At 40.5% G+C, this 13,553-nt stretch overlaps 1 protein-coding gene across 33 annotated transcripts in view; it reads left to right on the top strand.

The window, feature by feature from the left end:
• Window positions 1–13,553, top strand: part of MACF1 (microtubule actin crosslinking factor 1) — a 321,924-nt gene that overhangs the window by 193,256 nt on the left and 115,115 nt on the right. For 31 of the 33 annotated variants that reach the window (XM_070510277.1, XM_070510290.1, XM_070510296.1 and 28 more), the window contains 5 exons: window positions 926–1,061; window positions 4,613–10,072; window positions 10,619–10,768; window positions 11,844–12,059; window positions 12,140–12,289. In XM_070510277.1, the coding sequence (XP_070366378.1) occupies window positions 926–1,061; window positions 4,613–10,072; window positions 10,619–10,768; window positions 11,844–12,059; window positions 12,140–12,289 (6,112 nt within the window). The remainder of the gene's footprint in view (window positions 1–925; window positions 1,062–4,612; window positions 10,073–10,618; window positions 10,769–11,843; window positions 12,060–12,139; window positions 12,290–13,553) is intronic. The other 2 variants (XM_070510292.1, XM_070510291.1) reach the window with 1 other exon arrangement.

Here is a 13,553-nt window from a genome sequence, read left to right as displayed (position 1 = left end):
ATCTGGGGCTGGAGTTTTTTCAGATTAGTGACGAGAGAGTGCAAGGAAAATAGTTAAGAAACTGATTGAGATGATGAACTGCGGAGTCTGGACTCTAAACTGAAGATAATAGAGATGACTGATAGATTAAGAGAAAATGGAGGAGTCAAGGAAGGCTTACGAAATCTCAGTAAGTTGATGGATAGTTATAATATGAATCACAGGGTTCATTCTCAAAAACGTAAAGTAGAATGAGAAAAGGAACTTGCAAAATTCACCAGATTCAAGATAATGATTACCTCTGGGGAGAAAGGGAAAGGAATGGGCTTGGTGACAAATACACACTGGACTTTAACTATATCTGTGATGTCTTATTTCTAAGAAAAAGCTATAAAGCAAATCTGGTAAAATGCTAAAATTTGGTAAAGCTGGATGGTTGAGTACTGGGTTAATGAAATTTTGTTCTATTTTTCTCTTTTGTCTGTTTAAAATATTTCATTTTTAAAAGAGAAGAGGTATAGGAATAAAGAAATAAAACTGGAAAGGCAGGGTTATAATCAGATAGTAGGTTCTTCGAGTTTCAAATTTCAGAAGTGCAATAATTTTAGATGATGGCAAGGTCTAAGTTTGCCGTTGGTAGCTGGGGCTAAAGTGGAGTGGAGGCCATTTGGATTGAGAAGATTGTAGGACTACAAGCATGGGGTGTTAGACGACTGGTGGCATGAGCATTGACCTCACCAAGAACCATGACTTGATTTGAGATAGACAGGAAAACTATGAGTTAGATGCCAACGTATTCAGTGAGTGTGGAAGACTGACCAGACGATCCACGGTTAACAGTGACAAAGAATACTATCCAAGGTGGAGAAGTCAAGATTTTGAAGCAATAGAGGAGAGTTTGGAGAAAGATTTTTCTCTAAAAGAGCTTTAATGCTTCATCCTTCAGGCTCTCAGAAAAAGAGAAGGAACAGATAGCTGAGCAACTGAATGCCCTGAATAAGGCTTACCATGACCTTTGTGATGGTTCAGCAAACCAGCTTCAGCAACTTCAGAGCCAGTTGGCCCAGCAGACAGAACAGAAGGTACTTTTCGTTTTTCTCTCCAAATGTTGAGAAAGGTACCTTTTGAATGGTATGAAGGAGCTTTGCTGACTGAGAGTCATGATCACTAGCTTTCCGTGACCAATGTGACTTAATTTTTAACCTCACCGTAGCAGCCATTTGTCTTGTGTTTCTTTACTGGGGTTCCACGATGTGTTGGTCAGTCAAAAACACTAAAAGCCACTGAAAGTTAACCCTTCAGACTGGGTTCACCGTTTTGTTGTCTGCCATTTTGTGACAGATCACAGTCAAGGAGAACATAAATTCTATATTATATCTGATCACAGGGCAATAAGATTACTCTTCATGCATTGTCACTCAAAAGTTGATAGCTAAGAGTTCTGAGTTTTGGGAAGAAGAGGTCGTGAACCTCTTCACCCATACTTTTTCTTCATATCTACTAAGTAAATGAGAAATGTTCATTTCCAAAGCAAACTGGTGGATTAGCTGCGCTGACTGAGACGCTGGTTCCCCTTACACATAGTCATCCCATCATGTGACATCTTTACCAGTTCCCACTGATATTCATTTCCTGGACAAGATGAAAGTTGTTAAGTTCCTGCTGGTTCTCCTAAGTTCTTCCTGGATACTTGTGTGTATATGTAAACTTACCATATTATATACATGTGTCTCTGGGATATTTATGTGTGTTTGCCTGCTTATTTCCTATGTTGTGAAGCAGTGGCCAACTTATGTGGGGCAGGCCAAAATTTAAGTTTGTGTGGTAATCAAATTTGGTTTAGATGATACTCAAAATGATATTCAGACAAAATGTATTTTGACTCTGATCCTTGGATATGGAATTTGTGTAGCAGGAGCTATAGAGTTGTAAAGAGCACAAAACAGAACCAGCTATGATTTATTTGAGAGTAGATTTCCAAAAAGAATGTGCTGGTTTAGCATTCTCTGTGTAAGGTAGCCCACTTCTAATGGCTTGTTGCTTCACCATATAAGGGAATATGTGAAAAGTTTTAACAATTGCTTGCTGAGAACATCCAGTTCTCATTTTGAAATGTTAAAAAAAGGGGAGAAAAAAAGAGAGACAAGCTGCTGAGCACCACTACATTGAGCATGATGTGTCCCCTGTTACCGTTCGTGTGTTTCATGTGAAGTATTGTTCTGATTAACTGACATCCTTGCTTACAAGTTTCACTAACCCTTTGGAGTTTAAGCACAAATGCACAAAGGGAAAAGAGGACGACCTGTTTGGGGTTCTTTTTTGCAAAAAACAAACAGTCGCATGCTGGACGCTAACACCAAGCTTACACTGTGTGTGCGATACGGCTGAGCTGCTCCATAAGGCTCTATCTCTTATCTGCCCAAGGCGTACTCTGCAACTCTGGTAAGTAGAAGCCTTTTATGTTTTCTTTCCTCCTCTCCCTCTGTCTTTTTCTGCTTGTTTAGGTCAGAATGCCCATGTTTGGTGGGACTGAAATGGATTTCTCTGGATTATTTCCCAGCTCAGTGCTTCCTGCCTATCGTCCACTTACAAGGGTGTTGGAAGGAACAGTGTGGAGTCTTTTCTCTTTGGCTAGACTCCAGGCCTTTTTTTCAATATCAGTGTTTCTGAGACTTCATGGATCTCATCAAAGAAATTAGAAGTTCTCAAAAGAGTCTTTTTCTTTGTCATAGTGTCTGCTTCTGAATAGTCTTTATGTGGATTTTGTAAAAGGACTTTTTTATGTATCTTAAAGAGTCATATGCCAGTGCAATTTTTGCTTCAATCTGTGTAGAATACATACCTTGTAGAGTCACATGACATACATTTACCTCATACGAGTTTAACTGTACATTCTGGGTCAGAAAACCAGGGGGAATGGAGAATAACACATAATATTTTGAGGAGTGTGGAGAATTCTGTCAGTCCACTATTTGAACAAATACAGTGAGGTGGAGATGTGAACCAACTCTGCTCCCTCATTTGCTATCTATTCTGCATCTCTTATAGTGTGCAACTAATCAAGCTTGAAATGCTCAGTGCATGTTTTTAAAATCTGAGGGGAAATAGGTTAATGATTTTAAGGATTTCCTACCATTTATCAGTTTATTCATTTATTCACCAAATGTTTATTTAATTGCTGGTACTGTTCCTACACAATGAATGGGCAAAGTACCTACTTTTATGGAGCTTACTTCTCTCTGAGACAGAAATGAAATACATTATTTACAAGGCAGGGAAGTGATTGGCAGTTGCTTCAACAAGATCCTCCATGGATAAGTTAAAGAGTTAACTGAGGATGAGAAAGTAGTACCAAAGAAAGGTAGATAAAACCATCTATAGAAGGTGAAGATAATGAACATGAACAAGAAGAGCTAGAAAGTTGGAGAGTAATAAAAGTGAGGAAGTGTTCTAAATGGTAGAACACTTGAATGATTTAATTTCTGAATACCATCATTCTGTGATAAAAGGCTTCAAAATAGGCATTCTTTAGGAGCTGTTTTTACGCCTTTTTGCAAGAGTAATTTTGACACCATATAAGGTTTGCCTTATTCACTGACCCTAGGACCTAACTCCTGTGTAAGATTCAACTCTACTGTACTTATCCTTCATGCTCTCCTGGATCTAACTGGGGAGGCAGTATACTAGCACAAGATTTAGAGTCAAGTCTTGGTTTGATTCTGGAACTCCACTAGTTTTGTGACCTTGGACAAGTTACCTAACCTTTCTGTGCCTCATTTTCTTATCTGCAAACTAAAGATTAAAATAATTCCTTTCATAAGATTGTTGTGAGGATTAAATATCAGTGCTCAATAAATATATTAAGTGCTCAATAAATCTGTTAAGTGCCCAACAAGTGGTAGCTGTAATCATGATGGCTGTACTACCCGTTCTAGCCTGGGTAGTACAGAATAAAAGTTAGCAGTGGCTCCAGAGGCAAGGGTCCCCAGTCTGCTCCTTCCTTGACTTGCTACTTCCAATTCCTAGAAGTAATTTAGCTCAGAGTCATTGCTTTGGAGATGCTAGCACTGGCCACTGAGAGTATGACTGCCCCAATTGCTAACCAGCTGCTTGAGTAATATACACAGGGCCATTTACTGAGATGCACAACTGTTGTTTGACTGTCGGGCTGCTTAACTCTCTCTTCTGATCCTGTGGACTGGTCCTGCTGAATTCATCAGCAGGGAAGTGCTACTTCAAGAGTCTTCTGCATGGGTTGTGACACTGAGAAGTTGTTGTATGGGGTTGAATTCTCATTTTGAGGGAAGTGGTATGTGTCTGTAAGAACTTTGTGGTGATTTTGTCTTAGAAATAGCTGTCCTTTCATTTTCGCTGCTTGCTACTTCGTAGAGCTTGTCACTCAGATATGCTTAAGGCTACCATCCCTCAAGTAAGCTGTGAACTTCTGGCCATGTTAAACATTCTGCAGTTTAGAAAAATTCTTTAGCATTAACACTGCCAGGCTTCAGAATGTTCCCCATGCGGTGGGGCTCATCCCAGGCTGAGTTTTTCTTGTGATCAGCATTTGATATACATAGTTCTTTCAACAGTTGTGCTTCTCTGATTTAGTTTTCTTTTTCATTTTTTCTTTTAGGGTTGCAGAGCAGTTGCTGGGGTGATTGACCTAGGCACAGTGGAGATATTTCCCATCTTCAGAGCCATGCAAAAGGGCCTCATTGACCAAGACACAGGCCTTGTGCTCCTGGAATCCCAGGTTATCATGTCTGGCCTCATTGCCCCTGAGACCAGTGAAAAGCTCTCTTTGGAGGAGGGCCTAGCCAGAAACCTTATTAATCCCCAGATGTACCAGCAGCTCCGGGAGCTACAGGATGCCCTGTCTTTAATAAGCAAGCTTACTGAGAGCGAAGGCCCTCTTTCTGTGGTGGAAGCAATTGAAAAGAAAGTCATCAGTGAGAGAGTTGGACTGAGAATCTTAGAAGCTCACCTGGCAACTGGAGGTTTCAGTCTGCCTCCCAGTAAGAACTATGTTAACCTAGAAGAGGCTTTTCACCAGGGCCTCATTTCTGCATGGCTTTACTCAGAGTTAGAGTCTCACCTGAGATCGTCCAAGAATTTGATAGACCCCAATACAGCTGAGAAAATTGGTTTACTGGATCTGATGCAGAGATGTATTGTCCACGAGGAATCAGGGTTGAAATTGCTGCCTGTCAAGCAATTGGCAGGGGGAATGGTGAGCTTGAAATCAGGCCGGAAGGTTAGCATTTTCCGTGCAGTTCAGGAAGGACTAATAGATCGGCAGGTCACTGTCCGGCTGCTGGAAGCTCAGCTTTTTGCTGGTGGCATAGTAGATCCAAGAACAGGACACAGACTTACAGTCGAAGAAGCTGTAAGACATAATTTAATTGACCAAGATATGGCCTGTGCTATTCTCATAAGGCAGCTTCAGACAGGCGGTATCATAGACACTGTCACTGGGCGTAGGCTGACAATAGATGAATCAGTGAGCAATGATCTAGTAGCTGCTAAGATTGCCCTTGTGATTCTGGAGTCCCTTTGGTCAGTCATGGGGTTGCTGTGGCCTGAATCTGGAGAGATCCTCCCAATTACAGATGCCCTGGAACAAGGTATTGTGTCTACTGAACTAGCTCATAAAATCCTTAGTGGCCGACAGCATATTAAAGCCCTGTTTCTACCAGCAACCAGAGAGATTTGGACCTGGAAAAAAGCAATAGAAAATGGTATGTTGGACAAAGATCTTGCCAATAAGTTAAAATCGATTTGCATACCTGATGTGATGCCCCACATACAATTAGCAGACTCTTCAGAACGAAGCAAATTGAACATTAGTCCTGGAGCAGCAGGTCTACTGTGCAGCAAAGGCCCAACTGAGGGCAGAGCGAGCCACAGCGAGAAGCTGTTGTTTCAATTGATGACTCACAGCTACATTAATGTGCAGAATGGAGAGAGGCTGCTCCTGTTAGACAGTGAGCTCATAGAGACACTAAGAGCAAGAGGTGAATATCAAGCAGATCCTCCAGAAGTCTTTGGAATTGGGCATCAGAGTCTAGAAACTCCTGAGGAATTACAAGAATCAGTAAGTGTGAAAATCACAGAAACCTCCTCTGATGGGCTGACTGTGAGGCCACGTAAGTTCCACTTTTCTTCCCAGAGCAAAGCGTATCCTGATCAGGCAAATTGCACTGAATCAGAAAGCAAAAAGACCATTGTAGAAACAGAAGTTTCCTTGATAGAGAACCCCAAAAAGGACCTGTTTGTAGGGCAACAAAAAGTGGGAATTCCAAATGTTGATACTTTGAAGGTCATAAATAAAGTCAAATCAGAGTTAAAAAGGCAGTTGTTAGCTACCAAAAAAGAAGACCAAACAGAAATGTCTTCTAGAGAAAATGTCAGCAGAGGATCTCTCTTTACGGTACCTCCTGAGGAAACAGAAGATGTGACCTTGGTGGTGGACAAAAATCCTTTCTCTATTGAAACACCAAAGGAAGAATGGCAGACTATCAGAAAGGCTTCCTTAATGTGTCAGAAAGAAGAAGCAAACACACTTGAAACAAAATATATTCCAGGTGAAACTGGAAGACCTCTCCTGAAACCCCAAAGCGAAAAGTCACAATTTCAGGTAGAGAAAACTCTAGCTTTAGAATCAGAACTAAAGCCTGAAAATGATATGGATATTCATTCTCTGGACAAAAAGGAAGCTTTACATAAAACATCTAGGGATGACCATAAACAAAGTCCAAAAGGACAGAACATTGCAGGTGGTAGTATGATGATGTTAGAAAAGACAAATGAGGAAGATGATGGTTGTGAAACTTCCCTGTCAAGCAGTCATCCTTCAGAACTGCTTGAAGAAGCTACCTTAAATATATTATCTGCACAGTTGCTAGATGGCGGTATCTTTCATGAACAGACAGGTCAAAAGCTCTTACTAAATGAAGCAGTAGCCCGAGGCATTGTGCCCAGTCACACTGCTGTGAAACTTATGGGAAAGCTGAACATGTTTCGGGGCTTCTTTGACTCTCAGACATGTGAGTCTTTGACAACTGAAGAAGTCATTGATGAAGGTCTGATGGATGAGAAATTATTACATAATGTCCTTATGGCAGACAAAGCTATAAGTGGTGTTTTAGACCCCCGAACCCACACACTCTGCTCTGTGAAGGAAGCAGTTGCAGTTGGACTTCTTGACACACAGACAGCCACCAGAATTTTAGAGGGGCAGGTGGTGACTGGTGGAATTGTTGACCTGAAGCGAGGTAAAAAAGTTTCTGTAACTTTGGCCTCAAATCTTGGCTTGGTAGATAGTGCTGACCAGACAGAACTTATAAATCTGGAGAAAGCTTCCAAAGGCAGAGATGCTGAAAAAACAGTTATGGAGAGATTAATTAGCTTACAAATGGAAACAGCTGGAATTATGGACCCTGATAGCAAAGCCCCTTTAACAATTGTGGAGTCTATTGACAGAGGACTTTTGGAGAGAGAAGAGGCTGTTCGGTTGTTGACTAAGCAGGTAGTGGATGGAGGTATCATTCACCATATATCTGGGATGAGACTTTCTGTTGATAATGCCTTTAAACATGGTATCATTGATGAAGATTTAGCCAAGCAACTCAAAAAAGTTGAGAGCTTAAGCCTCCATCAGTTTTTTCATCCTGAAACAAAGGAAACTATTTCCCTCCTTGAAGCCATAAATTTAGATCTTGTTACCCCAGACTTGAAAAGAGAAATCCAAGAAATTCAGGCCTTGACTGGAAGCTTTGTAGATCTCATTTCTAGCCAGAGATTGACCTTGGCAGAAGCTAAAAAAGAAGGACTGTTAACTAATAAAGCAATATTGTCTTCGGGAATGATGCATGGGATTGTGGATCCTGAGAATTACAGAATTGTTCCCTATTCAGAATTAATAAAGAAATGTAAGATTGATATTGATTCTGGACAGAGATATCTAGAAGTAATTCCCTTCTCAGACATTAAAGATGGAGTAAGTGACAAAGTACTTACATTGTCTCAAGCAACTCAGCTTGGGAAAGTAGAGTTTGCATATACACTGAAGGTTCTGGAAGCTCAGGCAAATACTGGGGGAATCATAGATCCTGCCACAGGAAAAAGACTGACATTGGCATCAGCTTTGGAACAGAAATTAGTGGATGAAAATATGGTCAGAATTATTGCATCTCGTCAGGTGTTAAATGGAGGAATTGTTGACATATTTAATGATCAGAGAGTGACTTTAAAGGAAGCAATTGAGCAAGGATTTATCAGCCCTGAACTAGCAACTATGATCCAAATAGATACTTTAGAGTCCAGTGATCATTGGGCTCAGACTGAAAAGCAAGATGGAATTGAAGCATGTGAATTAAAGAGGGAATTTCTCAGAAAGGAAATGTTAATTGCTTGTACTCAGACTGCTGGAATGAGTTGTGGTAAAGGTGAAAGTGAGAAATTGTTTAAAATTGAAAGTCAGTCTGCACAAGAAAAGGTTAAAATAAGGGTTTCTGATGGGGAGCAGGCAAAAATGAGCAGGGAAATTTCATTATCAGAATTGGAGTGCAAGGATCAAGATAAGAGGAGAGCTTCTCCAGATGCTGAAGAATCTGTCAGTTTCATAATTCCTAGTGATCGTAAGGGTAAATCATTGGGCCAAGTTTCAGTGACACACCCTCACTCAGAAGATAGTGATTTTAATCTCAAAGAGGTGGCTAGCAATAACATGGAAAAAAATACAAATGAAGAGCAGGAAAAAATAGTGGCACAAGTAGAAATTATTTCTCATGTGAAACAGTCTACATCAGGTCTGGATTCTAAAGAAATAAAGGAAAACCAAGAAGAAATTATTTCAGAAGTACAAGAATCAAATTGTGTAACTTCAGGCAAATTTCTGAGTGAGCAGTTTATGCAGAAACTAATGAATACCAGGGAGAAAAGTAAGAGAGAGAAGAGGGAGATGATTGTTGAAGAAAGTGTCAGAACATACAAACCAGCAGTTCATTCAGAAGAAAAGTTGAATCAGGAAACTGCCATTAGAGAGGACCATGATTCCAATATAAAGAGTCAACCCACAGAAGTAACTGTAAGTGAGAAAGGGAAAGAAGCTGATAGAGAACTGGGATTTTCTCTTATTTGTAAAGCTGAAGACTCTTCTTCCCAAATGATACCCCAAGGAATTTCTGTAAGAAATCAAGATGCTTTAACATTCTTCAGTTCTAATCAAGTCAGTGAAGAAGTCAAAAATTTGAGCCTCAGCTTGACTTTAAAAGCAGAAGAAAATTTATCTCAAGACATTACTGGTGGGACCCAGAGTGAGCCATTCTCTTCTATGACCCCAAGACCTGAAGGATTGCACTACCAGGAATCAGTTGGAAAAGCCCAAGTTACAGACACATCTCAAATTTCCAAAACAGACAAATCTTTCCAAGGAACCACTAGGCAGGAGACCAACTATTATCAAGATTCCTGTGTTACCTTTAAGACTGAGGAAACCAAAGATCTGAGTTGCTCATCTGATGAATACAAAGAAAAGATGTACCAAGAAGTACCTTTTAATTCAAGAAGATTCTTTAAATTGGAAGAAACTACAGTTTCTGGAGTAGACCCCAAAGAAGTGCATTTTGTGGAATTCTCAGACAGAAAGGACCTTCATCATCAGGACAGCAAAAATGATAGTGAACTTTGTGGAATTCTCGAATCTAAAATAGTAACAACTCAGGAAATAACTGGAGAGAAATTTCCAGAAATGTCAAACCCTATCATTACAGGTGCAGAAGCAGGGTCCTTTAAAGGCATAGTGACTCAGGGAGTTCCCAGAGTCTTGGTGTCTCTTCTTCCAGAGAAAGTGTTCAAAGATGGGTCTCAAAAAGAGAATACAGGGCAACAGGATGCCACCATCATTCCCGCTCTTCCACAGACCAGTGAAGAAAAGACAGTGCCTCTCATACACCCTACAGTGAAGATGGATGAGAAGACGCCACAGGAAGAGCTCAGAGAAACCCCTGGTAGTGAACAGACTCCCTTTGTGACTGCACCCAGGGAAAAGGGAAGTGAAGGTGTAAACCTGGAGCCCTGCAGAGCAACTAAAGTAAGTTTCCCAGTGGCATGTAAGTGTATAGTTTTAGATATAGCTAGTTTAATGCTAAAAGTCTTGACTGGATACTGAGTTTAGTTATGTATTATTGGATGCATACATATATTTCAGGGCATGAGATGGTTCTTTAGGTATAACTTAGTTTATCATCATCTGTTTGTAACATAGTTGTTGGGAAATTAGGCAATGACTGAACGTCTTTCTGATATTTGCAGGGGTTTCAAGTTAGAAAGTAAAACATTGGAGCTAATTTGAAATACTGGGGTGATGCTATGTGAAGTCAGAGTAGCTTTTGGAAGTTTTATTGAAATTATGCTTATAGATTGATAATTGTGAGCTTCTTCTCCTTGAGGAAGTTAATAAAATCATTCTTTTGTCTATTGATTTGATACAACATAGACAAAATAACATGTTTTATTTCATCCCACCCTATGTGTAGTAAAAATTTCTACTTGTCTATCAGTAAGACCCAGCCTGCTTTACAAAGCAGACTTAAAGGAGAATGTGAGATCTGAGTGAGTTTTCTTTTCGGCTCCACAGAATGTATTTAACCGACGACTCTGTCTAGAACATGATGAGAAACTGGTATCCTATCTGTCTCTATTACGAGACATTGAAATGAGGACCAAACAGATTCAGCCTCTGGAGCTAGACTTGGCAGAGCTACGGGATCTGCTATGTCAGGCTAAGGTAGGTTTCAAGAGACTTCCTCCAGGCCTACCAGCTTGGAGGAAATAGAGACTATTCAGGAAGAAAAACGTGTTCAAAAACACCACCATTTAAAGGACAAAAAATAGACTGAAAAAGTGCAACTGGAGATCTCTGAAGAACACAGGAAATACTGGTCTCGCAGAAACCAAAGCAGAAGAGACTCAAGAGAAGAGTAGTCAGCAACATTAAATACTGGAGAGGGACTGAGTACAATGAGGACTAAAAGGGTGATTTAGCACCTGATAGTCATTGATGACCTTGATAAGGAATAGTTTTAGTGGAGTGTTGGGATGTAAACTAGGTTGCAGTAAGAATAAACAGAAGCTTGGAAGGTGGGGACAATTAATATAGATCATTCTTTCCAGAAGCTTGGTAATGCAGTCAAGGAAAGAGGTAGGACACCAGCTAAAGGAGATGAACTGAAATTACTGAAACAGGTTTACCAGTTCTCTCAATGGCCAGAGTATGGCCTTGGGTAGGGTGGCTGAAGGGGCAGTGAAGATGATGCCCAGAAGAACTACCAAGCTTTTCCACGGCTTGTTTCTGGCTTCTATGCTGAGAAACAGAATATTGTAGAATAGATGAATGGGAAGGCTGGCTTAGGGTGTTTTTAGTTCCTTGGTCCTGCCCCCTTGGAATTTGGAGTGAAAGAGTCATCCTTTCAATTGGCTTAGTCTGTATAACCTTATATAAGGCATAATGACACTCTTGGAAAGGGAGCAAGTTGTCGTGGAAGGAGCACTGTACCAAGTCAACCTGAGTCCAAGTCCTGGCTCTATTGCTTACCAGCTGGGTGACCTCGAACAAAAAAACTTGACATTTTTAAGTTCTGAGGCATCTCTTTTATAAATCCAGAATAATAATATCTACTCTGCTTACCTCAAGAATTAGTACTTGTGAGAACCAAATAAACTAATTGAATGTGTATGAAACCATTTTATAGGCCCTAAAGCCTGTATAGGCCTAAGGTGAGAGAAAAATGTGTTCACAGCTGATTCCTAGACAGCAAGATTCTAGTCTTGATTTTGGAGGTAACTCCACTTTATCCCCTCAGATTTTAGACAAGGAGCTAAAAGATCTGTCCACCTTGGTAAGTCAGGAATTGGAGTGTGTGAATCAGATTATTGTCAGCCAGCCTCAAGAAGTCCCTGCTCAACTGTTGAAGGCACTAGAGAAAGATGCCAAGAATCTTCAAAAGTCCCTCAACTCAGTGACTGACACCTGGAGTTCCAGACTCCTCCACCTCCAGAGTGCTGTGGAAGTAAAAAAGGTAGCTTCTTGTCCCAAAGGTTCACAAAGTCAGGGCAGGCTTGGAGATTTTTGTAATCTAATTTGCCATTTATTTCTTAGACTAAAGTGTTAACTCAGCACGAACAGCTAGAAGGCAAACTTCAAGATCTGAGAGCCTGGGTTGGCAATACCAACCTTATTCTGAACAGCAAGGAATATAACAGTGAAATAGATGCTGAGAGCCTGAGTCACTGTCTGCAACAGTATGAGGTAAACTCTGCACCCATTCTCAAACATGTTTTATTTGTCCTTTAAGATGTATCAATTTTATTCTTCTGCTAGGCAAACCAGTATCTGTACTTACCTTTCTTAGAAAGTCTGATTCTCCATTTCAGTAATAAAGTCAGCTATGTTTATTTTTTTGGTTTCCGTACCCCTGGAGCTTCAGTGATTATGATTATTTCTCCTTTTCGCTGTTCTCTGAGAGAGAGTCTACAGAATGGCCTCTGATTAGCAACTTCATCTCCTCTTTGTAACTGAGCATCTAGTATCCGTCCCTTGTTTCTGTTTTGCCCAAGATCTAATCCTATGTGCACACACCTATTTCAGGAAAATTTTTCCTTTTTTTAAGATTTTACTTTTTATTTTTCCTTCTTCTACCCAAAGCCCGCCAGTACATAGTTGTGTATTTTAGTTGTGGGTCCTTCTAGTTGTGGCATGTGGGATGCTGCCTCAGCATGGCCTGATGAGCAGTGCCATGCCCGCACCCAGGATCCGAACCAGTGAAACCCCAGGCCACCGAAGTGGAGCACAGGAACTTAACCACTTGGCCACAGGGCTGGCCCCTCAGGAAAATTTTTGATCAATGATCTACAGCATAGGTGGGCAAACTTTCTGTAAAGGGCCGGAAAGTAAATACTTTAGGCCTTACAGGTCATATGGCAAATGGCCCATTTCTGTGGCAACCACTCAGCTCTGCCATTGAAACATGAAAGCAGCCATAGACAATATGTAAATGAGTGATTGTGGATGTGATACAATGAAACTTTATTTACAAAAACAGATGGTAGGCAAATTTGGGTCTGGGGCTGTAGATTGCCAATCCCTGATCCAGAGAGATGCTTTTCTTCTTGTTAAGCCCCAAATTAATTGATTCTGTTTATAAATCAGTGAGAGAAGGGTAAAGACTCAGATACATATGAGCCAGATGGTTTTTCTCCCAAGCATTGTTCTTTTTTGTTGTTGTACTTAAGAAAATATCAGATGTTACTTACACTGGTTTGTCTGCCTTCTGCTATAGATACCCCTCTCCTTAAATTCTTTTCAAGGTAGAGCAGAACTAGAGGTGTCCCCTGCTGTTCCATCTTCTCCCTTTTCCTCAGCCTTAAGAGGAGACAGAGGTTCATCTATGGTCGGGCTCCTTGTATACAATCTCATTTCTCTTTATCTTGCAAGAGTTGGCGTGCCTTCTTCTTTCATACCCTTTTATACAAAGATATCATTGGGTGAGTGAATGGCAGAATTTACCCATTCA

The sequence above is a fragment of the Equus asinus genome, chromosome 5, assembly GCF_041296235.1.
Source record: "Equus asinus isolate D_3611 breed Donkey chromosome 5, EquAss-T2T_v2, whole genome shotgun sequence".
Classification (NCBI taxonomy): domain Eukaryota; kingdom Metazoa; phylum Chordata; class Mammalia; order Perissodactyla; family Equidae; genus Equus; species Equus asinus.
This window is presented reverse-complemented; position numbering and strand designations above follow the sequence as displayed.